Source organism: Labeo rohita, chromosome 8 (assembly GCF_022985175.1).
Source record: "Labeo rohita strain BAU-BD-2019 chromosome 8, IGBB_LRoh.1.0, whole genome shotgun sequence".
In the NCBI taxonomy this organism is placed as follows: Eukaryota; Metazoa; Chordata; class Actinopteri; order Cypriniformes; family Cyprinidae; genus Labeo; species Labeo rohita.
Window position 1 is genome coordinate 24,170,128 of NC_066876.1, and position 26,675 is coordinate 24,196,802.

Sequence of the window (26,675 nt, forward strand, 5' to 3'; positions counted from 1 at the left end):
GTTCAAAAATACAGTAAAAAAAAACTGAATGATCACGAGACACTGAAGACTTCGGTGATGGCTGCTTAAAAAAAAAAGCTTTGCTGTCATCAGAAAAAATAGCATTTTTTAAAACTGTAATAATATTTCACAATATTACAGTTGTAACTATATTGTTAATCAAATAAATGCAGCTTTGGTGAGCATAAGAGACTTTGTGAATGGTAGCGTACAATAACGTTTTAAGACTTTTTTTGTTTCTTTTTATTTTTTTAAATATTTATTTATTTATTTTGAGGAGGGTTTTGAGATTGTTGTGTGATTAATGATAATGTGCAAAACTATTTTAATTTTGAAATGTCTTGATTTCTGTAAATATGTGAAATATTTACCTTAAGTAATATCAAAATAGAAATAAAGGCTTCACAAACATAGGATGATGCACATCAGACCAGGACTAACTATTTATAATGCCTGCAAAATAAAGTTTTGGATAAAGTTAAAACATTTTCCAAAGCATTTTATGTCACCTGCCCACATATAGATCATTGATCTGAAGCTTTGGGTCTGAACTGCTGAATTAATATTGTTCCTGCAGACTGCCCGCAGTGGACATGTGGCACATCTACAGGATAGCCAGCTAAACAAAAAATGAGAATATCTCGTGATTCAGCAGTTACGCAAAACTCCATTAAATCATCTTGGCGTATTCATTATTTTAAGTGCCTAAAGCTGTTGGAACAGGGATATCCACTCAAGCACCTGTTTGATCTCTGTATATTAAAAAAGGATGAATGGAAAATTAATAAAAGAGAGCTCCTGTTTGTGTTCCTAACCACAAGTTCTTTCATCCACTGTATCATGGAGATGAGACAACAGAACTTTGAGAAGTTCAATAGAACTGTAACCATAGATACAGATGAATGGGTGACACTTGAAGCAGTAACCACAGTGATTGCTGAACTGGAGGACCTTCAGTTCAGATCCTGATTGTCACAACCGGCACATGTGCATGTTATGAGTTGATCAGTAGCGGTATCCATAGGGGTCACTGAATCGGAAGGGTTTGATCTCATTAACAGTGCAGTGGAGGTCATGCATGCGTCTTGCTCTGCGCTCTTCCAGCATGAGTCTGCGCGAGCGCTCTCGAGCCGCTTGTTGTTCTGCTCTTTTCTCTGTACGCTTTCGTTTCAGCCACCTATTGTGCAACAGAGCAATAGGGAAATGCTTTCATATCAATTTTAAATACAGTTCTCCCTCTATTTCCTGATTGTTGAAGAGCACTATATGGTACTGAACTCACTGTCTGAAGGCCTTCTCGCTCTCCTCTCGGCTGTGGAAGCAAAAGCCGCTCTCTTTTTCCAATCTCTTCATCTCCTCGATCTGCTTGTCTTTGAACTGCTGTTCCTGTTTCTTCTGGAGCCAACTTTTAAAGGCCTCCTCTGGGTCACCACAGTCCCTCTGGCAGAACGACAAAAGCAATTAAATATTACAAAATTCTTACAAATTATATACAAATTCTTAAAAATTAAATACACTACCAGTCAGTTAAAGAAGTCTCTTCTGTTCACCAAGCCGGCATTTATTTGATCCAAAATACAGCAAAAGCAGTAATATTGTGAAATATTTTACTATTTAAAATAGCTGCTTTCTATTTGAATATATTTTAAAATATTATTTATTCCTGTGATCAAAGCTAAATTTTCAGCATCATTACTCCAGTCTTCAGTGTCACATGATCCTTCAGAAATCATACTAATATACACATTTTTTTCAGAATTCTTTGATAAACAGAAAGATCGAAAAATCAGCATTTATCTGAAATAAAAAGCTTTTGTGACATTATACACTATACCATTCAAAAGCTTGGAGTCAGTTTAATTAATTAGTTTTTTATTTATTTATTTATTTATTTTTTGGCGGGGTGCAGGGGGGATTTTAGAAATTAATACTTTTGTATAGCAAAGATGCTTTAAATTGAAAGTGATGATAAAGACACTTATAATGTTACAAAAGATTTCTTTTTCAGATACATGCTGTTCTTCTGAACTTTCTATTCATCAAAGAAACCTGACAAAAATTCTACTCCGCTGTTTTAAACATAATAATAATAAATGTTTTTTGAGCAGCAAATCAGAATATTAGAGTGGTTTCTGAAGGATCGTGTGACTGAAGTAATGATGCTAAAAATTCAAAATGAAATCACAGGAATAAATTACATTTTAAAATATATTCAAATAGAAAACAGTTATTTTAAATAGTACAAATATTTCAAAATGTTACTGTTTTTGCTGCTTTGGGATCAAATAAATGCAGGCTTTGTGAGCAGATAAGACTTCTCTAATAAATTAATAATTGTACAAGCTGAATAAATAAGCTTTTCATAGATGTGTGGTTTGTTAGGATAGGACAATATTTGAAAATCTGGAATCTGAGGGTGCAAAAAAATCAAAATATTGAGAAAATCGCATTTAAAGTTGTCCAAATTAAGTTCTTAGCAATGCATATTACTAAACAAAAATTAAATGTTTATATATTTACGGTAGGAAATTTACAAAATATCTTCATGTAACATGATCTTTACTTAATATCCTAATGATTTTTGGCATAAAAGAAAAAATCGATAATTTTGACCTATACAATGTATTTTTGGCTACTGCTACAAAATATACCCGTGCTACTTATGACTGGTCCAGGGTCACATATATAGCCTTCATGTTTTATGCAGAGGGTGTCCTGGCATCACAATTACTGGTTAAACGTCTCCCCCTGGTGGACATACCCTGCAGTTCATCCTTTCCATTTCCTGGGCTTTCTGTACTCTCCTTTCCTCCTGCAGCTGATCTCTCTTCCTCATAAGCCACGATCGGAAGGCTATCTCATTTTCCTGACGCTTCTGTTCCTCTTCCTCTTTTTTCTTCAGCTCATCCTGAAAAGTAACCGGAAAAAGCAGAAGGAAGGACAAAACAAAAAGGAAATTAAATCAGTTCTTATAATACATCATGACAGAAACTCATATTTTATTATTAGATATTAAAAACAAATCACACCTCTTTCGCTTGCCTCTCTCTCCGCTGCTGAAGTTTGGCCAGTAATTCTTTCTGCTGTGGTGACAGAGTGAAAGTGGCATGTGAAGGAGCTCCATTTGCAGACTGGACCCTTCGCTTGTTACCCTGAACCCATGTTCCCCTTTGGGACGGTCGGGCAGAACTAGGCCTATTTCGATGCTTCGGTGGAGGTTTGGGAATGTATAGAGACTCAACGCCTGGGGGAAAAGGTGTGGTCGAATTTTGTCTCGGTGAGGAGACCGGACTTTTGCTGAGATGGATGCCAGACTCACTTTGATGTGAAGATGCTCGCTGATTCTCACTGTGAGAAACCGGCAAGGGAGGAAGCAATCCTTGACTTTCCACTTCCTTTAGACTCACCAGATCAAACTTTCCATCTTTTTCAACCAAAACCCGTCCTTCCTTCGCTCCCTCATTATGTTCATCCACAGGCTCTCCAGTTGTGCTCTCTTCTCTCGGAGAGATCTTCAGTCTCTGCATTTGTCCGGATACCTCTTGATCTTCCTCTAAGTCCCTATAGGAGGTGCCGTTGCTCTCTTGAGCGTCAAACTCTTGCGCAGGCACCACCAGGTCAACCAGAGTGTCTTTAAACTGCAGGCGTCTGCGCCGGCTCTGGTCTGGAGGATCCTGGTCCTGGAGTTGTTTGTTAGCTTCCTGAATCTTATCCAAAATATATTTCTTTTCTTCATCGAGGTCTTCGTCGTTCTGTAAATGCGGAGAGGTTACAAGATCGTCAGGATCTAACGCACCCTCTAATGGCTCCATGGGCGTTGGCCATCTTTCATCCGCTTCTTCATCAGCCATTTCCTTGTGTTTGTGCACATCCTTCTTTCTGTCTTCTTTAAGATCATCTTCTTCAAGCTCTTTGTCTATCTGAGCTTCAATGTCATCATCATCAGGATCCTTTGATGGAGAACATTTGAGAAAACCACAATAAAAGGAGTATGGTATTGTGTGATTTAAAGGGATAGTTTTTCCCAAAAATATCATTATTTACTCACCCTCAAGCTGTTAAAGAATTTATTTCTTTTGTTGAACTTTTAAAATATATATGGGCCAATCTACAAATTGAGTTAGAAATGTCTTTTAAAAAATGTTTTTCCAAAAAAAAAAATTGTATGCAAATTGTATACTATCCAAGGTTCTAGTAATAGTGCAGTTAATTCTCATATTGTATTTTCAGAAATTTTTGGAATATTTGTCCTCTCTCTAAATTTGTCACTACCGAAACACAGTAATATATAATTTAATTATAAGGGTTATATTGGCCTAATAAGATTTTGCTTACATCTGCATTGTAAATATATATATTTTTGCTATTTTATTGCATTTTTTTCAGAGGTAAATCAATAACAATTACATTTTTAACAATATGTCATGTGTAATTTAGGAGATTTATTGTATTTTCCAAAAAGTTGATCATACTGATTTCAGCATTAAGGATTCATTAGTTTGAATATACATTGAAACAAACACTATCATAATATCTTAGTTGATATTTTTCAGTATAACAGTAATGCTTTGGTAGCGACCACATCACATTAAAGAATTTTCACTTGCATTCTAAAAGACTAACAAAACATACTAAAATACAAAATATTTGCATAACTGTATTAAAATATTAGGGTTAAGGGATTTTGTGTTTCCCTTTGTCAGTATACCAAAACAATGATGACATTTTTTGGTCATGACTGTTTCGGTAGTACCAAATGTATAGATTTAGATCAATTTTAGATACTTTTGAACCTAGCTCAAAGATGCTAATCAGCACATGGTTAGCTAGCACAGTTCTAAACAGCTAAACACACAAAAAACTAAATGTATGGAGTAACTCACAAAGAAGTGTGCTTAATTGCAGAAAAAGGTGTTCAGTAGTGACGTTCCTTACTTTTGAACACATTTACCTCAAAATGATTGGGCCTATCTTTTCACCATGTATCTATGAGAGAGAGGGCACAGAAATATTTCCTGATTATAAATGCAGGTGTGTAGTTAAAATCAGTCTCAGCCAATGGACTAAAATTGACTCATTTTTTGTACTTAAAGTTTAATAATATACAGAGAAAATATAACATATATATCAAAAAATAAAAGCATCAAAAAATACAAATATTATTTCAATATAATTTTCATAAGTTGAAATTTTAGGTGTTAGGGTTCAGGACAGTCACCTCCCAATTGAAAGTACCCTAGCATGTGTTTTTAAACCTTGATAATTTAAAATTTTAATTGATCACAGAGAGACGCGTCTCTGACGGACAAATAGCCTACAAAAGTATTAGCTTTTGTACCGGGCCAGTAGAAAATATCCTTAGCATTGAGCCCTGCTTTGTGTTCAGCAGAAGAAAGAAACTCATAGAAGTTCGGAACAGCTTGAGGGTGAGTAATCAATGACAGAATTTTTATTTTTGGGTGAACTATCCCTTTAAGGAGAGCATGTTTTCCAAAGGGTGAATCAGATACATAGAGTGTATGTGTTGAATAATGCAGTGCCATGAGACATAGTTCTCTGGGTGAGTGAAAGTGTGTATGGATCTGTGTCAGCGGGGTAGATTTCACACACACAGGTACAGCGTCTGTGTAATAGAATACCACTCACCAGAAGACTGTCTCAGAGATATGAACCTGATTCTGCCATCATTGCACATTCACTCACTCACCTGTTCCTCACTCTTGCTCTCCTCACTGATAAGCCAGTCCAGGTCTTTCTCAAAGTCATCCTCATACTCATCCGGAGTGCTCTGGACTGCAGAATCACTCATTGTCTCTTCACTTTCTTACTGTAGAAGGACAAAAAAATGGTGCACAATAGAAAAAAAACTGCCTCCCTCCTGTTTCCAAACAAAATGATGATGAAACCATTTTATTTTGAAAATTAACAGATTTTGGGTGTAAATAAATGATTATAAATATGTAATATGCCATTTAATAATGAATTTGATATTTTATTGACCAATTTATTGATCATTCGTAATTCTCACTTTAATTTAGATACATAAAAGCAATTACAATTGTACAGGTGACATATCAGATAAGCGTACAACACACTTGGTAGGTTTGTTGACATGAATGTTGCTAGGTTATGTGATAAATAAAGTCCAAATGCATAAAGCATTAGATTCAAATGGCTTGGAGTCTCATAAATTAGATGTCAGAGAGTTTCTGAAAGTCAAACACAGGTGTGTAGACATGGAAACTGATCCATAATGAGCAGAGGTTATTATAGTTAACTAAAACTAAAACCTTAAAAAAAAAAAGTTAATTAAAATATAATAACTTGATTTAACTTCATGTATTAAAAATGAACTAAATAAAAAACTAACTTAAGAAAATCATTAACAAAAGCAAAAACAGACAGCAAAATTACTAAAACTTTACCTAAAATAAAAACACAAAATATAAAAATAAAAATTAATAATAACGGTAACACTATACAATAAGGCTGATTAGTTAACTACATTAGTTAACATGAACTAAGAATGAACAATACAGCATTTATTAATCTTAGTTAATGTTAATTTCAGCATTTACTAATGCATTATTAAAATCACAAGTTGTGTTTGTCATTAATGCACTGTGATCTAACATGAACAAATGATGACTGACTGTATTTTTATTAACTAGCATTAACAAAGATTAATATATAGTGTAATAAATGTACAGTTCATTGTTCATGTTAGTTATTACACTATATGCAGTTAACAAATGACTATTATATTGTAACGTGTTATCAAAATAACATTGGTCCACATATAGTGACAATTAAAATATCGGCAACACTTTACAATAACGTCTCATTTGTCAACACTAGTTAATGCATTAACTAACATGAACTAACACTGAACAATATATTTTTACAGCATTTATTAATCGTTGTTAATGTTAGTTAAATTGTTCATGTTAGTTCACAGTACATTAACTAATGTTAACAGATACAACTTTATATTTTAATAATGTATTAGTAAGTTTTGTAACTTAATATTAATAAAGATTAATAAATGCTATGTAAAGATTGTTCATGGTAACTAATATATTTAATAAATGTTAACAAATGGAACCTTAACGTAAAGTGTTACCAAAACATCACTATCCACCATTGCTGTTTGATTTAAAAATATCTTATTTGCAATTCTAAATTGTTATTCATTCGTCTTTACTTTTATTTATTCATTTTTTTACCTCAGACTTTGCAGACGTAGTTTCTATATTTAATGGTGGGCTTTATGTTTCATATTGTAAATGCCACATATGGCCATTCCACTAAATGCACTGCAATGCCTAAATAATTATAATTATAATATGAAATTTCCATGATAAAATAGCATTTTAACCAGCATTACGGCTAATATTACAACATAAAACCTGGTGGTCTTGGCATTGCATGATGTAGTTCACCTACCGTCTGCTTTTAGAGTTTAGTTTTATTACTTTCCCGCCCCTGAAAATGTATCCAGCTTACCTTCAAAACTTGTATGGTCTTGCCTCGCGGTAGGTGCAAAAATAATGAATGATAATTCATTAGCCGGCCTATATATTCTAGAGATCTGGTCTCTGCGCGCACCTGTACATTAGAGAGCAGGTCGCTCTAATCCTCTGCTGGCCTCAGCTTCAAAGTAGCATGTAACAGCTGTTGCCATAGAGACGCACAACACGGCTTGTCGTGGCAGCGCGCGCATGCGCAGACTCTTTGTAAATGTAGAAGGGAGATCCAGCCAGATTTTATCTGTGATACAGTTAGTGGAAAATATAAATAAGCTGCAACAAAGGATACTTTGGCTTGTTTGGCGAAATCGTTATGAATAAAGAATTAAAGTTTATTTCATTAAACAAGGTGACGTGAGCAAGGAAATAATTTTCTGCGTTGTCTATTAAATTGTACTTTATATGCTTTGGCAATATTAGACTTTTTAACAACCATGCTAATAAAGTTTTCCTGATCCTGACACTTTCCTGGATTTTACTTTCTTGTAAGAACAATGCTATCGCAAATACAACAATTATTGTGCATTCATATTATTATACTATTAATAATATTTTAAAACGTATTTATAACAAGAGAAAGTTTGAATAATAAGTCCTGGCACTACATTATTAAAAAATGTTTTTTTTTTATTACATCGGAAGTATCACGAATAGCTTGTACTTTCACGTTTATGGTATATGCAGTCCGTAATAGATTAAATAAAACACAGTTGATAGCAGGAAAAACTCGATTTCCCATAATTCACCTCGACCCGCATGCAAAAGTCAAGACACGCCTCCGCGGGCAGAACTGTTGGAGAAGCTACGTGCAAAACTGCATATAGTTACTTTTCACCCACTTATGATCCTCTTATCAACTGGCAGCTCGTGGACCGATACAGTTGTTGTCGTTCAGTAGACAAAATGACTTCTCTAGCTCTGTGCACAATAAACAGCTCAGCGCGATCAGTTGCAAGACTGTGCCAAGTGTCCCGCTCCGCGCATGGTACAGCTGATTTCCACTCTTTCGTAGCCCGTTACTCTACTCTCCGTAAATGTGCCTTTCTTCCGGGAGGAAAATGGTCATTCATAAGAGCAGGAACGAGACAGATGTCTCAAGCATCGCCGGGGAGGATCTCACTCGGGCGGTACGGTAAAGGTGTATTTCTGGCTGCTGGGGCAGCGGCTGTCACTGGTGTTCTGGCCGCAGGTGTAAGTCACTTTCAGCGGGCCGAAATGGCAACGAAGATATCCAAGGTTGAAGAAGAAGAGGGGAACATACGGGAGAGATGCAAGTCGTTCATGTCTGTACCAGTCACTGACATCAAGGTCTTAGAGCAGAGGAAAGACGCGATGTCTACGAGGATGGAGATGCTCATCATGGAGACACAGGCTGCATTCTGTAAAGCCCTTGAGGAGGTGGATGGAGGCACGTTCAGGGTGGACAGATGGAGCAGGAAGGAAGGTTAGCCCATTTCTGCTGCTCTGCTTAAGCAATATAACGTTTAACTTTATATGGATTTAAAATGAATTAAAATGAATAGTGATTCTATGAATGATAAAAAAGTCATAATCTGTGTTCGGATCTACAGGTATGTGGGAGCACATTTTCACCACATAAGCAAAAAAAGCATGCTTTGGTAAACAAAAGTGGAAATGATGAGATTATTTATCTATTTATTATTTATCTTGTAATTCAGACTATATCTTATAATTGTGACCAGTAACACGAATTTAAAATGACAGGATTTACATAATTAGATTACTTTTTAAAGTAACTATTAAAGTAACGCATTACTTTTAAATTTACAAGAATTCAAATAAGTAACTCAAGTTACTTTGTTTTCCCATTTATTCACTTACCCCTATCCAATTCCTCTGTTGAGAGAAACTGGCACTTCCTTGAGCATGAGGGTTATTAATATCACTTTTGGTGTTAAAAAGGGCCCTTACATTTAACACAGTATTGTAATGCATTACTTTTAAAAGTAGCTTTCCCCAACACTGATTGTGACTTCCTGTGTCATAATTATGTTTATCTGATAATTTAAACTTTTTTTTCTGTCATAAATATCACTCTGTCATAAATATCTCATAATTTCGATTTTTTTAAATGTTTTTTGTTGTTGTAATTTTGAACATTTTAACATTTTATCTCAAAATTTCTACTTTTTATCTCATTATTATGATGTATGGGTTGTCCCTGAGGATGCACTATAGACTATGCACAAATACAATGTACGCGTTGACTGATTATCGGTGCCGATATTAAGCATTTTTATGGTTATTGGTCTCAGTGATTTTCAAAATCGATTTACCAATAAAATCATTTAAAAGCATTAAAATAAAGTTTATGTCAGAGCCCTTGTTATTCTTAATTTTTATATTAATTTAAATTTTTACACCAGACATATATCGGTTCAAAATATCAGTTATCGGTCTACTTAATCTATAACAATTGGTAATGGCATCAGCCCTGAAAAACACTTTTCAGTCGACCACTACTCCTGTCCTGTGGCCTCATGGGATAGTGTTATCATTCAGCTAATCATTTGACAATAATTTAATTGGCCTGGCCGATTATCGGTGCCGATGTTAAGCATTTTTATGGTTATCGTATCGGTCATTTTTCAAAACCAATTTGGCGATAAAATATTTAGAAAGAATTTAAAGAAAGTTTTCGTCAGAGCCCTTGTTATTCTTAATTTTGCTATTAATTAAAATTTTTACACTAGACATATACAGGGGTTGGACAGTGAAACTGAAACACCTGGGTTTAGACCACAATTAGTATGCCGTTTGGCCTCCTTTTGCAGCCAATACAGCATTATTTCATCTTGGGAATGACAAATACAAGTCCTGCACAGTAGCCAGAAGGATTTTGAGCCATTCCTTTCGCAGAACAGTGGCCAGGTCACTATGTGATGTTGGTGTATGAAAACATTTCCTGACTCGCTCCTCCAAAACACCCCAAAGTGGCTCAATAATATTCAGATCTGGTGACTGTGCAGGCCATGGGAGATGTTTAACTTTACTTTCATGTTCATCAAATCACTCTTGTCACCAGTCTTGCTGTGTGTATTGGTGCATTATCATCCTAATACACGGCACCACCTTCAGGGTACAATGTTTGAGCTATTGGGTGCACAAAGTCAACCTTCACACTCTGCTCTTATTGGTGGAATGTGCGATCAGTAAAGACTGGCCACCAGGCTGCATAAATATAGCCATGAAACCTCCAACACTATATTGGCCAGTGTTTCAGTTTCATTGTCCAACCCCTGTATATCGGTGCAAAATATCAGTTATCAGTCTACTTGATCTGTAATAATCGGTATCGACATCGGCCCTTAAAAACACATTGATCGCTAATACTGTGTACTCTACCATATAATGCATGAATTTTATAGATATTTTATTTGTCGTCCAACATCAAAGTCAGAACTCCTTTCTAAATGTTCCTTAATAATAATGGCAGAATATTTCAAATTTCAAAACATTCCATTTTGATGTAATTTTGATAATTAATAATCATCATCAAAAAAAAAAACATTTGTAATGCATCTTACGTTTTAATGTTTCACTGTAAAGATTATTTAGCTGTCATTGTTGCAAAAATGTGTGCTTAATTATTATATATTATAACAGTCTGCTGTATATAAAAAATGTAATTGTTCCATAGATCAGTGCTTCCCAACCAGGCATTGGAAAGACTTAGATTTTTGTTTCGTTAACCTAACAGACACATTCATACATTAAATATTAGCCAGAGCTCATGCTGGTGTTACACTGTAACAAAACCGATTGCATGTTTCTTTTGTGTCTGATAAAGGTGGTGGTGGCATCAGCTGTGTGATGCAAGATGGGAAGGTTTTTGAGAAAGCGGGAGTGAACGTGTCCGTGGTGTTTGGGAACCTCACTGAGGAGGCAGCCAAGCAAATGCGCAGCCGTGGAAAAGTTCTAAAAGGGAAAGATGGTGAGAGACTGACTTCCCATTTTTATGTGCAGAGTGTGACTGAAACCAGTTCCTTATATCTTCAGTTCTACTTCTAGTTTTGAAATCAATTTGACATTGAGTGGTCTCAATGTGTTTACTGTTAAGATTTGTCATGTTTCATGGAATTGGGAGTGACTGAGAGGACGTGACTTGATGCTCAAGTTATTGTTTTTACCGTTTAGCACTATCTCTGTGTTCCAGGGAAGCTGCCGTTCTGCGCCATGGGTGTGAGTTCAGTCATACACCCAAAAAACCCCCACATTCCCACAGTGCACTTCAACTACAGATACTTTGAGATTGAGGAAGCAGACGGTAAGTGTTCTTGCCAAGTCATTTGAGGCTGTGAGAAGGAAGATGTTGTTATCTGTGAACACCACCCATCACGTTCTCTATCCATCTCCCTCCTTGTCATAGGAACAAAGCAGTGGTGGTTTGGTGGAGGAACGGATCTCACTCCTGTTTATATTGATTTGGAAGACGCCACCCATTTCCACAAGACTCTGAAGGAAGCATGTGACAAGCACCACCCTAAGTATTACCCAGACTTCAAAAAGTGGTAGGCATCTCAATACTGTTGTGTGTAGTTTGAATGGGGTGTGTTACAGCTGTTATGGGTGTGAGGATGTGTGTGGTGTATTAGCGTTTTATCTTCTGGGTGGATTTTTAACTGTTCAGCAGTGATAAGATTTCCCATTATTTGCAGCAGCCAGAGTTTTTTTTTTGTTTTGTTTTGAGTCAACACTTTTATTTCAAGTAATCCCTTTAATTTTTTTTCCCCAGTTTATCATGAACGAGACAGATGCACGTTTAAAAGATAAAGTCTTTGAAATCTTTGATTGCTAGTACTTTTATTTTATTATTTTTGTTTATTTCATTTATTTAATCCGTAATTAAATGGATTTACTGCTTGAATATTAGATTAGCACCAGTTGTTTTTCTCTCTAGGTGTGACAACTACTTCTACATCCGTCACCGAGGGGAGACGAGAGGCATTGGTGGGATCTTTTTTGATGATATGGATTCCCCCAATCAGGAAGAGGTCTTTAATTTTGTGAAGAGCTGCGCTAAAACTGTGGTGCCTTGTTACCTGCCCATTGTGTACAAACATCTAAATGACTCCTTTACCCCTGAGGAGAAGGACTGGCAGCAAGTCAGGAGAGGCAGGTTGGTTAAAGAGGGAGTCCATACTGGTGTAGATTGATTATTTATTTATATGTATGTATATACACACACATACATACTGCCGTTCAAAAGTTTGGGATCAGTAATGTTTTTTAAAGATGTCTCTTATGCTTATTAAGGTTCTATTTATTTGGTCAAAAATACAGAAAAAGTAATATTATGAAATATTATTGCAATTTAAAATAACAGTTTTCCATTCTATTATTTCTCTGATGCAAAGCTGAATTTTCATCAGCATTATTACTCCAGTCTTCAGTGTCACACGATCCTTTAGAAATCATTCTAATATGCTGATTTATTATCAATGTTGGAAACAGTTGTGCTGCTTAATACTTTTTTAGAACCTGTGATATTTTTTCAGGATTCTTTGGTGAATAAAAGTCTAACAATCTAAGTCTTTACTATCACTTTTTTTTATCAGTTTAACACATCCTTGCTAAATAAAAGTATTAATTTCTTTGAAATAAAAAAAAGAAAAATATACTGACCCTAAACTTTTAACAGTAGTGTGTGTTGTTACAAAAGATTTGTATTTAAATAAATGTTCTTTTTAACATTTTATTTATCAAAGAATCCTGAAAAAAGTATCACAGGTTCCAAAAAATTATTAAGCATCACAACTGTTTCCAACACTGATAATTAATTTAGCATATTATAATGATTTCTGAAGGATCATGTGACATTGAAGACTCGAGTAATGATGCTGAAAATTCAGCTTTGCATCACACAAATAAATTCTATTTTAAAGTATATTAAAATATAAAACCACTATTTTAAATTGCAATATCATTTCATAATGTTTTTTCTGTAATTTTTATCAAATAACTACAGCCATGGTGAGCAGAAAAGCCTTCTTAAAGAAAACATTAAAAATCATACTGATCCCAAACTTTTGAACGGCAGTGTGTATGTATCTGTTCAAACGTTTGGGTTCAGTAGTATTTGTTTTAATAAGTATAAGTTTTCATACTTATATTCAGCAAGGACGCATCAAATTGATCAAAAGTGACAGTAAAGCCTTACATTGTTACAAAAAGTTAATAAATGTTATTCTTTTAAACTTTCTATTAATCAACAAATCCTGAAAAAAATTGTATTATGATTTCCACAAAAATATCAAGCAGCAACTGTTTTCAACATTGATAATAATAAGAAATGTTACTTGAGCTTCAAATCAGCATATTAGTATGATTTCTGAAGGATCATGTGACACTGAAGACTGGAGTAATCTATTTAGAAAATTCAGCTTTTCCATCACAGGAATAAATTACATTCTAAATATATTAAAAACAACAATACTTTAAATTGTTAAAAATACATAAATAAATACTGTTCTTACTGTGTTTAGATCTAATAAATGTAGCCTTGGTCAGCAAAAGACAGCTTTCAAAAACATTTTTAAAAAACATTACCGACCCCAAATGTCTAAACGGTAATGTATATAAATATGTTTTTATTTATTTGTAGTATAATGCTGAAAAATATTATACTGCCAGCAACATACAGAAGTACATACAGAAAAATATATACAAACAACTAAGAAAGTATCTTGTGCAACTTCAGATGGTCTTAAAGGAGAAGTCCACTTCCAAAACAAAGATTCATATATAATTTACTCACACTGTTGTCATCCAAGATGTTCATGTTTTTTTTTTTTCTTCAGTCGTAAAGAAATTGTTTTTTGAGGAAAACATTTCAGCATTTTTTCTCCATATAATGGACTGATATGGTGCCCCGATTTTGAACTTCCAAAATGCAGTTTAAATGCGGCTTCAAATGATCCCAAATGCAGTTGTAAACAATCCCAGCCGAGAAAGAAGGGTCTTATCTAGAATAACGATCGGTTATTTTCATAAAAATAATACAATTTATATACTTTTTAATGTTAAACGCTCGTCTTGTCTTACTTTCGGAAGTTCAAAAATATGGGCACCATATCAGTCAGAAAAATGCTGAAATGTTTTCCTCAAACATAATTTCTTTACAACTGAATAAAGAAAGACATGAACATCTTGGATGACAATCGGGTGAGTACATTATATGTGAATCTTTGTTTTGGAAGTGGACTTCTCCTTTAGGTCTAGTTTAATTTCCAACATAGCTCAATATTAATAATATTCAATAATCATACAATTTATAGTACTTCATTACTACATTTGTAATTACCTTTAGAGTTAAATTTGATGTCATATTTTATGTTTGTCATATGTGACCCTGGACCACAAAACCAGTCTCAAGTCGCTGGGATTTATTTGTAGCAATAGCCTAAAATACATTGTATGGGTCAAAATGATTGATTTTTCTTTTATGGCAAAAATCATTAGGAAATTAAGTAAAGATCATGTTCCATGAAGATATTTTGTAAAATTCCTACTGTAAATGTATGAAAACTTAATTTTTGATTAGTCATATACATTGTTAAGAACATTATTTGAAGAACTTTAAAGGCAATTTTCTCAATACTTTGAATTTTTTGCACCCTCAGATTCCTGATTTTTAAATAGTTGTATCTCCTATCCTAACAAACCATACATCAACGGAAAGCTTATTTATATATAAATCATATGATATATAAATCTCAATTTTGAAAAAAATGACCCTTATGACTGGTTTTGTTATCCAGGGTCGCATATATAAATGTTCAGCAGCTAACTGAACTCTCTTTGTTTCTTAGATACGTGGAATTTAACTTAGTGTATGACAGAGGGGTGAAATTCGGCCTGGCCACACCTGGGTCTCGCATCGAGAGCATCCTTATGTCCCTACCACTTACAGCTAGGTGAGTTTTCCCTGAGGTCCACTTATAACACAAGTAAAGTTTTTCCACACCAAACAGTTTATTTATTTATTTATTTTTTTTACAACCATTACGAAAAATGAGCTCATACGATAATCTGGGATTTCTCATGATGTGACTTTTTTGAAAACTTAAAGTAATGTTTTAACGTGAACATTTTGGGTGTCTCATTTAAAGCTTCTTTATTCTGTTAATCTGATATTTCATATTGCTAAATCACGAGCCATAAATGTGCATTTCAGGTGGGAGTACATGCACGAGCCTACAAAAGGCACTAAGGAAGCTAAGATGATGGAGGTCCTACGGAACCCGAAAGAATGGATCTGACTGAGAGGAAGACCAGTCTAACCAGTCATCAATATTGGCATTATTGGGTGGGAATTGTGAAAATGGGAGTGGGTGGGTTTGTCTGTGAATTAGCTCAGTGATACCAAACATACCAGCTTCAAAAAGAACAACATTACAACATTCACTAAAATAGAAAATCAAGTCAGACAGGACACATTTTTGCCATTTGGCTCATTGATTGTTTTTGCTGACTGACTACAGCACAACACGATTACTGGCTTGGTTGTAATGAACTCTCCATCACTGCTATTGGCTGTATGGATCCACTGGAGATGCAGTGTTTACTCCTGTGGCACTGTTACTTAGTTACAGCTTTGTTTCTGCTTGCACTGCTTTAATCATGACTACTGGTGTAACATGTAATGGCTTTGGTATGCTGTTTTTGAATGGACGTGTTAATCGCGTATGTCTAAGTGGTCACATTTACCTTGTGCTTATGCAAGCACCATGCCATTATTGTTTTTTTTTTTTTTACACTGTTTTCTTTGTGCCTCAGTTCAATGCTATTTTGTGTCCTGTCATGTGCTAACATATCTCTATTTCTGTACTAACTTGTTTTTTTAATGGATTTTAAAATAGGAATCAATTAGGAGTATTCTCAGGACATTATAATGTTGATATTCTGTGTATTACAAAACAATAAAGTGTTTTTATATGTGGTTTAATGTGGTATACTGATAAATCTGGTGAATAAAATTAAAATAAATGTTCAGTTCTGACATGCTATTAATAACTTTTACAGATAACAAAACTGCATTATATGTATTCAAGTTCACATTTGGCATGGACAAACTATAATATTCATCAGATGTTTCTAAGGCAACAGAACAAACTTTTTGTCCACTGCTTGGGCACTTTAGCATGCAAATCTGCTCATAAAGTTAATAATTTACAACATACAGCTACCTCTGTGTGCTTGTTTGGATGTAATTCAAGTAGTAAATGTGGTGCATTTTAACATTAATAATGTTGGATATGCAGAAATTAGACTGAATCTTAAAGGAAAAACATTAAAAATGTTTCTTGAATGGCAAATCGGTATATTAGAATGATTTCTGAAGGATCATGTGACACTGAAGACTGGAGTAATGATGCTGAAAATTTAGCTTTGGTCACAGGAATAAATTACATTTTAAAATATATTAAAATAGAAAGTGGTTATTTTAAATAGTAAAAATATTTCAGTATTTACAGTATTACTGTTTTTGCTGTATTTTGGATTAAATGCAGGCTTGGTGAGCAGAAGAGACTAAAAAAAATCTTACTGTTCAAAAACTTTTGACTGTATGTGTGTATATATACACATTATTTATAATTTTATGAACATATTGACATACAAAAAGGAACATTGCAATTTATGATTTGTCAGATTTTTTATTTCAAAAGATGATTTTTATTTTAAATAAGTAAAACACGTAATAATGTTAATACAATTCAAAATAATTGTTTTCGTTTGAATATATTTTGAAATTAATATTTATTCCTGTGACTGCAAATCTGAATTTCCAGCAGTTATTTCTAACATTAACCATTATAATATGATTTGGCATTTTTAATGGAAACTGATACATTTTTTTAGAATTATTTGATTAATAGAATGTTTAAAAGTCTTGAAATTTTTCAAACACAAATTATTTACAACAGCATATATGTATTTACTGTCACATTTGATCAATTTTGTGTGTTCTTGCTGTATAAAAGCATTTCTTTCTTTCTTTTTAAATACTGTATAATGAGCAGTGGAACAAGAGGAGTGAGGGCCAAAAAACTTTTATTACAAATAAAAGTCAAGCTCAATCATTACAAAAAATTAAATTTGTTCTTAATACATTTATATATACACATTATCTATCTCTGAGTAAGGCTTAAGCAATAAACACCACCACAATCACTCTTATATACCACAGAAATATCAGCCTGCAAATGTACAGCAACATCAGTCAAAGTCAGCCAACCATCATCAGACTGTACTTCAAATGACGGTAGTCATATTTCACATTACCTTTAAAACAAACAATTTTAGGCAAAGTAAGACCGTTTTGATTTTCACAAAGCTTTCTTGAGTTAGTGCTGGTGATGGATTTTATTGCATATTTATGTCAGCTGAGCATATTGTTGATGAACTGAGAATATAAAGAAAGCCAAGAGGATAAAACCAAACAGCATTTGCCTTTTTTTCTTCTCTAATAATTCATCACATCTTACACATCAATTAATATTCCTTTACACATCAGTTAATATTCCTTTACAAAGAGCAGTCGGTGCCCCAAAAAAAAGTGCATTCACTCAAAGTTACTGGATAAGTACAGATGCGTTGCCTGTTTTCCATTAAGGTCTCTTTTTTCTCATACCCACCCATATGCACATACCCATAAACACACACTTTCCTGATATTTAATACTGAATATTTCCTCATTCATTCCTCATTTCCTCAGTATTTTTAAGGGACTAGGACGGCTTGTTCCCATAATTTGATCCTAATCTGTTTTTCTCTTGGTTTTTGTTTAGTGCAGCTGGGCTTGAGGTGAAAACTAGACTCGAAACCAGAAATAAATGGTATGAGGTAAACAGTGTCCGCTTGCTGTTAAACACACAGACAAGCCCAACCTGATAGTTAGTGTCAAATATCCAAAATGTTTTTAACAGTCTGAAGAAACACTTTACCTGAAGCACATACCTTTAAATGCATTGTATGATCTCATGAATAATTGTAACCACAATACTTGACTATTCATTGTTACATCTTTTGAAAATATTATGTATTAAAACACATGATAAACAAGCAAATCGAGATGTAACAAGGAATCTGCAAATATTAAACTTTTTTTAAAGAAGTCTCTTCTGCTTACCAAGCATACATTTATTTGATCCAAAGTAAAGCAAAAACAGTAAAATATTTTTTATTTAAAATAACTTTTTTATTGAAATATATTTTTTAAAATGTAAATTAATTCTGATTTCAAAACTGAATTTTTAGCATCATTACTCCAGTTACATGATTCTTCAGAAATCAGTATAATATTCTGATTTGCTGCTCAAATAAAAAAATATATATATAATTGTTAAAAACAGCTAAGCATTATGTTTTCAGGTTTCTTTGATGAATAGAAAGTTCAGAAGAACAGCATTTATATGAAATAGAAATCTTTTGTAACATAAATGTCTTTATCATAACTTTTGATCAATTTAAAGCATCCTTGCATTAATTTCTAAAATTTCTTTCCTCAAATATATATATATATATATATATATATATATATATATATATATATATATATATATTTGGTATAGTGTATAATGTTACAAAAGATTTTTATTTCAGATAAATGCTGATCTTTTCATCAAAGAATCCTCAATAAAATGTACTCAACTGTTTCAAATATTGATACTAAAAATGTTTCTTGAACAGCATATTAGTGTGATTTCTGAAGGATCATGTGACACTGACAATTTGAATAATGATACTGAAAATGTAGCTTTAATCACAGAAATAAAGCACATTGTAATATATATTCAAATAGAAAACAACTATTTTAAATAGTAAAGATATTCCAAAATTACACTGTTTTTGATGTACTTTGGGTCAAATAAACATTAAAAAAAAAAAAAATCATACTGTTCAAAAACTTTTGACTGGTAGTGTACCTTCATAATATATAAAGATGTCAAGATAGTGTGTTACCGAAAAATCATTTGTCGTGAGGAAAGAGTAATGCTTTGTAGCATACTCTATTTATAGTGGAACACAGTTGCCGTTAGCACTTGCATTGCAAATGCAAACATACCACGATTCTGACCCAAAACTACAGTGTGAAAGCAGAAGGGTTGAATCTAACTACAGTTTCAAACAATCACACTAAATGTGAAAACAGCCTTCAACACACTCAAAATATACCAGAGTTCAATTAAAAGCAACCAGCATGGTCAAGGTAGTCATAATTGTTACTTCTCAACATTCTCTAAGAGGTTAGAGAAACAAAACCTAAAACAAATCTAAAAGAGTCTGCACACAGCTCACAACAAACAAAAAGCATGCTTCTTGCTCCTTATTAATTACCTCCACAATGGACAATTCATCTTGCTTGTCCTAGAATTCCCAGCTCGGGATGCTTAATATGCTCGTTTAAACCTTGGCCACAATAAGAATAAATTTCACAAGGCCGTGACCACGTAAATTGCTCCAAAGCTAGAGAAAAGAAAAGAGAGAAAAGAGAGAAAAGAAATCACTGCTGCATAGACCATTTAGTCTACCGTGTTTTGCCATCGAACTCACTGTGGCTTGACTAAAATGGCAAACCTCAAACCGCACTTGCACAATAAAAGAGTTTAAGGAATAGTTCAGCCAAAATGAAAATTTGCTGAAAATTTACTTGCACTCAATCCATACAAGACATAGATTAGTTTGTTTCTTGATCTTAATGATTTGCTCATCAATGGATCCACTGTAGTGGATCGGTGCTGTCAATTTTTTTTTTTATTTTGGCCAGAAACAACGGTTTAAAGTTAAAACTTCTTAATGATTTTTTCACTGCACAAGATGTTTACTGATGGACTGAAGTTGTGTGGATTACTTGTGAATTATTGTAATGTTTTTATCAGCTGTTTTGACTTTCATTCTGACCGCACCCATTCACTGCACATGATCTATTAGTGAGCAAGTGATGTAATGCTAAATTTCTCCAAATCTGTTCTAATGAAGAAACAAACTCCTCTACATCTTGGATAGCCTGAGGGTGAGTAAATTTTCAGCAAATTTTCATTTTTGGCTAAACTGTTCCTTTCACTATTGTATTTTCCCAAAAGTAAATACGATTTAAAACCTCACATACATTGCCATGGTACCCATTGAGGCTGATTCAGCATTAACAACCAAGATGCTACATAAAATCGGGATAGAATGTTTGGTCAATGTTATCAGCAACCTATTATCAGCAAATTCACACTGTTAACCGGTTATCCATTCAGCTGAAATGTTTTCAACATGCTAACTAAATCTAACACACAGTGTTTAACACCTCAACTAGTGGAAAAAGAAAATAAACCCAATATCAATATTTCATTGAGGCTGTGAGTCCAGTGCATAGTGATGTCTATGCAATTATATAGAGATAACCTAAGCTTAGATGGCTATTGATAAAGGTTACAATGAACCTTAAAGAACAGAATGTCAGTAAACATTACAATTTACAACTTCCTGAAAATATTGTGCATTTTCCCACTGAATCTGATTATTTACAAATGTTTTAAAGGGATAGTTCACCCAAAATTGAAAATTCTGGCATGAATTCATGTCGTTCCAAACTTTCGCTTATATTCATAACACAAATTAAGATATTTTTTTTTATAAAAACTACTACGTTCAAGGCCCAGAAAGGTAGTGAGGACAAGTTAAAATAGTCCGTGTGACATCATTGTTTCAACTGTAATGTTATGAAGCTACGAGAATACTTTCTTGTTCTATTTCTTTGTGTTCTTTTCTTCTCTTTGAAATTGTTGAAGTTGCTATTTTTCTTTTTTTGCACACAAAAAGTACTCGTAGCTTCATAAAACCATTGAACTATTTTAACAATGTCCTTACTACCTTTTTGAGATTTGAATGTGATAGTTCCATTGTCAGAAAGCTCTCTGATTTCATCAAAAATATCTTAATTTGTGTTCTGCAGATGAAAGAAGGTCTTGTGGGTTTGGAACGACATGAGGGCAAGTAATTAATGACAGAGTTTTCATTTTTGGGTGAACTATCCCTTTAAATTATCCCATGAGAGGACACAACTGACCAAGTGATCAGTTTATTTCCAAGATTCATAGGACCTACTAACTCGGAAGAATGGCTGTTGACATTACAGTACTTCGTCATTGGGTTTGGGCTTGGATCAGGATTCATGCGGTTATGAGTTTAAAAATCTCTGAAATCACAGCAATGTTTAACAATGTCTGATTAACAGTACTGAGAATAATGTTGTTGCATTAGTTGTTTTCACATTAAGTAAAGATGTTAAGCTGTTTTGCTAGTGTTGGAGTTGAAAAGCCTGTCATTAAAGTAGTGACATTGTAAAAAAATACTTCTAGTACTAAAAAAATAAACGGCCAAAGCATGTTCCCGATAAAACAGAAGGGTGACACAGCGAATAAGGAATGACAGGGTTACAGTATCGGTGTATTGTCATCAAAATGCATCCCTACATGAGGCTGGATAACATGCCTGGAAGATCCATCACTTTCCCTGGGAGATAATAACTGTGTTACCGTGGTTACTGATGATGTCATCGTATTGTGGTGGAGGCTCTGTTTCAATCTGTATATCTGTATGGCCCACAGCTTCCTCGTATGAAGGGGGCGGGTCTCCCCGACTGCCCCGCCCAGGTGTGAGGTCAGCACCTGGGTAGGCGGGGCTACTGTGGGCACTGATCTCTGAGTGAGGACTGATGTCAGGATGGTAGTCCCGACCCCACTGGTCCATTGACACCACTGATAGGGTTGTGTCTCTTTGTGGACGCCCAATGGCAGGGCTCTGCTGGGATCTTTTGCGTGAGTGACACCTCCAAACCGTGATGGAAACCGCAGCAATGAGCAGCAAAACCAGCAGCAGGGGTAAGATCAAGTACAGGGAATGAACGCCACCAGCGATGGACTCCAGTCCTCCAGGTCTGGGACTGCTCTCACGCTGATACTCTTCCCAGAATCGCCTCTGTAAGGGTGGAAAAAAATTAACAGTTAGATGAGGACATTGTCTGTGTAAATGTAAATAACAAGCAAAACAAACTCGTTTGTATTGACAACAAAAACCACACCCTCTTCAGTGACATCAAGACCAATCACCAAGGCTTGCACACCAACACAAAGCAATGACTGTGCACTTTACAAAACTTAATCTTGGCTTGTTTAAACATTTTGAAGGAAGTTTAAAAAAATCCTAAAAGTTGAAAGACAGAAAGAACAACAGATTGAAATGAGACCTATAGAAATTTCTACCTGATCTGGTGACAAAAACGCACCTGTGGGAACTTTTTCCCAAGACGCAAAATACCATTAAGTACATATCACCACAGTTTTCAACAGAAATGAACACTTGTGGTGGTAAAACAGCAAGCACTTGTAATCGTTTTTGTACATAGTTTTGATTACAGCTCCATACGTTATTATAATTCAAATTTTAATTTAAATGAATTAATCAGAATAAAACTGAATTAGTGATAATGACTAGCAATATAAAATGCTTATAAACTGGCAGTTGTCAACAAAAGAGAAGCTGAAAGGCTCTTTGAGGTTTTGCACCAAAATAAAATGTTTGAAAATTAAGAAATAAACGCCATATTTATTACTCTTGTAATTTTAAAGTTTTATTGTAAAATGAAATTATTATTGTATTGTTTTCTTTATTTCATTTAATATTTTTATTTAGTACAAATAATAGTAAATCACAATAATAATAATTAAATTGACAATTATTATAAAAGAATATACAAATGTGACCTTGGACCACAAAATCATAAGGGTACATTTTTTGAAAATGAGACTTATACATCATCTGAACTCTGCAAAAAAGGGTTTGCATTAAGGTATGGTTTGTTAGGATAGGAGGAAAATCTGGAATTTGGGGGTGCAAAAAAAAAAAAATTATTATTTTAAATATTTAGAAAATCGCCTTTAAAGTTGTCCAAATGAAGTTCTTAGCAATGCATATTATTACTAATCAAAAATTACGTTTTGATATATTTACAGTAGGAAATTCACAAAATATCTTCATGGAACATGATTTTTAATTAATATCCTAATGATTTTTGGCATAAAAGAAAAATCAATAATTTTGACCCATACAATGTGCTTTTGTTACAAATACAGTATACCCATGCGACTGGTTTTGTGGTCCAGGGTTACAAATGTGCATGTTTGCATATCTACAAACAAGCACATTAAACTTGTAGTAATGTTTTTGTAATTTATTTTGAATCACATTCATCAGAGAGAGGAAGAAAAAAAAAAAAAAAAAAAACACAATTATATTTTTTTCCCCAAATCCTCCCCTTCCCTGGGCTCAACAAATGCACACGTTATCACATACTGACTTCATCATTGTTCTGTTGTTTTGTATAAACTGTGTAAACGCCCACAAGTGCACAACTCAAACATTCTTAATCTGAATGACTCATAATTAACCATCCTGAGAAAACGTGTACCCACTGTGCCTTTTCCTGTTGATAATGCTCACTTCCTGACAAGAGGAAATGCCACAGCGTGGAATGACTGAGAGGAAGTTATGTTCAAGTTCATGTAAAACATAAGCACGCATCTACCCCAAACTCACCGTTTTCTCATCATTCTCAAACGCCTCCCTGGCTTCTTCATAATTGCAGATTTCCTCCCTGCATTCTCGCTGGATGTTCCCTTGTTTCATCTCCTCCAAGAAGAAGTTTGCTCTCGGGAGCCTCCGCAGCACCGAGTGCGCGGTATCTGCTGGCAGGAACACTGACGGAGATACAAACAATAAGCATACAGCACAGAAACAAGGACTGGGGCTATGACCGACAAAGTGATTTCTTTGAAATGCCGGTTCCTCCCGGGCACACAGAGCTTGTGAAAGAGTAGCCTACTGTTCCTCATCACTGAGAGTGGGAGAAATAAAACAGATGCCATATTGTGATCTATAATTATCTGATTAGGCATGGATTGAATATTAAAGGCACTATGTAGGCCAAGACCCCTGTTGATAATCTGTGACTAATACTAATTGGAAAATACTGACAGCAAGATGCATCACCTTTACGTGACATCCATGAGATCGCAAGCTGGCTCACTATACACACCCACTACATATCTTAGCAACGTTAGAAAACACAAAAAGGCATCCTTGAAAATGAAATAATCATAGAGTGTGGCAAAAATAAAGTATTAAAAAAAGACTTACCGGCTCCCATGATTCCTGCAGCTTTTCAGTGAGTGAAACTGGACCTTGGGAACGACATAACATACGAGCAGATTTAATCAACGACCACCCATTTAACGTTACAGTATATCACTTGTGCTCATGCATTTTCAGTTTTTCAAAGTCAAAACAACAGCATATACTCGATATAATTCAGCATAAAATACTACAGAGCAGTGTCCATATGTTAAGTCACAATAAAGAGCAAAAATCTATCCAAAAACATAAATCATTTTGTATGGCTCAAAGGCTGTTAGCTTACTAGCATGTCCAGGACACAGTTAACCATTTCCATCACATGAATAAAAACAGCTACGTTTTTGACAAGCACAAAACGACTGTAATTTTATAACAGAGAAACGCACAACTGCCGCCTCGAGTCGTTAAAAAAAATAATATGAATACAAAATTGTGTTGCTAATTCAGTTCCTATACGTGATGACTATCGACTGAAGCTTTTCGACGCGGTTTTGTATATAAAAACGGCAGAAATTAACGTAACAGTTAACCATCGACGCCCCCCAAGCTATATGTCTTGAATGTAATATTAGAAAAGGCTGCAACTTTAAGTTAGATTAGTAAAATATACAAAACTGTGTTTACCCGCTCCACCCAAACGCGTACACCGTTAGTCCCAATGTCCTGATTTGGCGCATGCGCACTTGCGCCCTCAGCAGCCTTGATAGTAATGGACACAGTAAGCCGTTGACTGGGGGGTTGCGGGATGTGGGTGTACTTACAGAACAAGATTTGTTCCTTTGTAAATGCTTTTTTGAAGATATATGAGACAGGAAAGAATTGGTAATGTTTATATCGGCTTTAAAGAAATAGTGGATTGCCAGAAAATACTGTGAATATGAAAAAAGGGGGATTACACTGCCAGTCAAAAGTTTTTGAACAGTAAGATGTTTAATGTTTTTTTTAAGTCTCTTTTGCTCACCAAGCCTGCATTTATTTGAAAAAAATTCAAAAATACAACAAAAGCAGTAATATTTAAAATAACTGTTTTCTCTTTGAATATATTTTAAATATATTGAAAATATTGTCAATGTTCATTACTCCAGTCTTCAGATGATCCTTCAGAAATCATTCTAATATGCTGAATTGCTGTTTAAGACACATTTTTAGTATTATTATCAATATTTAAAACAGTTAAGTACATTTGATCCAAAGTTCAGCATTTATCTGAAATAAAAAGCTTTTGTAACATTATACATTATACCATTCAAAAGCTTGGAGTTAGTGTAATGTTTTTTTTTTTTTTATTGTTTTTTTTTAGCAAGGATGATTTAAATTGATCAAAAGATGATTATGTTTTATGATTATGTTAATGATAATGACATTTAATGTTACAAACTAAATGCTGTTCTTCTGAACTTTCTATTCATCAAAGAAATCTGAAAAATGTCTACTCAGCTGTTTTTGACATAATAATAATAAATATTTTTTGAACAGCAAATCATAATATTAGAATGATTTCTGAAGGATCATGTAATGAGTAATGACTCTAAAAATTCAGCTTTGAAATCACACGATGAAATCACATTACATTTAAAATATATTCAAATAAAAAACAGTTATTTTAAATAGTAAAAATATTTCAAAATATTACTGTTTTTGTTGTACTTTGGATCAAATAAATGCAGGACTTTAAGAGACTTCTTTAAAATACATTAAAAATCTTACTGTTCAAAAACTTTTGACTGGTAGTGTACATTAAGTTTATTCCAGTCTTAAAGGGGTCATCGGATGCCCATTTTCCACAAGTTGATATGATTCTTTAGGGTCTTAATAAAAAGTCTATAATATACTTTGGTTAAAAATTCTCAATGGTTGTGTAAAACAACACCCTTTTTATCTTGCCAAAATAAAATGCTGTAAATGCAAATGAGCTCTGCTCGCCCCGCCCCTCTTTCTCTC

The 26,675-nt window shown here is 34.1% G+C and overlaps 3 protein-coding genes across 4 annotated transcripts; 1 reads left to right on the forward strand and 2 right to left on the reverse strand.

The window, feature by feature from the left end:
• Positions 1-155: 155 nt before the first annotated feature.
• Positions 156-8,256, reverse strand: ccdc181 (coiled-coil domain containing 181). The gene is made up of 6 exons (XM_051116844.1): positions 7,507-8,256; positions 5,708-5,827; positions 3,030-3,950; positions 2,762-2,908; positions 1,283-1,440; positions 156-1,177 (listed from the first exon to the last, which is right to left on the reverse strand). The coding sequence occupies exons 2-6, from the start codon at positions 5,807-5,809 to the stop codon at positions 1,006-1,008; spliced, it is 1,500 nt and encodes a 499-aa protein (XP_050972801.1). The 5' UTR covers positions 5,810-5,827; positions 7,507-8,256; the 3' UTR covers positions 156-1,005.
• A 39-nt stretch (positions 8,257-8,295) lies between these two features.
• Positions 8,296-16,497, forward strand: cpox (coproporphyrinogen oxidase). Its single transcript, XM_051116846.1, has 7 exons — positions 8,296-8,973; positions 11,341-11,484; positions 11,707-11,817; positions 11,920-12,061; positions 12,451-12,669; positions 15,362-15,466; positions 15,727-16,497. The coding sequence occupies exons 1-7, from the start codon at positions 8,433-8,435 to the stop codon at positions 15,809-15,811; spliced, it is 1,347 nt and encodes a 448-aa protein (XP_050972803.1). The 5' UTR covers positions 8,296-8,432; the 3' UTR covers positions 15,812-16,497.
• Positions 16,498-17,586: 1,089 nt separating this feature from the next.
• Positions 17,587-25,440, reverse strand: prrg1 (proline rich Gla (G-carboxyglutamic acid) 1). 2 transcript variants are annotated; one of them, XM_051116847.1, is made up of 4 exons: positions 25,359-25,440; positions 24,738-24,781; positions 24,138-24,298; positions 17,587-22,520 (listed from the first exon to the last, which is right to left on the reverse strand). In XM_051116847.1, exons 2-4 carry the CDS (start codon positions 24,745-24,747, stop codon positions 22,047-22,049), a joined length of 645 nt encoding a protein of 214 aa, XP_050972804.1. In that variant the 5' UTR covers positions 24,748-24,781; positions 25,359-25,440; the 3' UTR covers positions 17,587-22,046. The 2 variants fall into 2 exon arrangements, with proteins under 2 accessions (XP_050972804.1, XP_050972805.1); XM_051116848.1 differs by lacking the exon at positions 25,359-25,440 and adding an exon at positions 25,018-25,325.
• Positions 25,441-26,675: the final 1,235 nt, after the last annotated feature.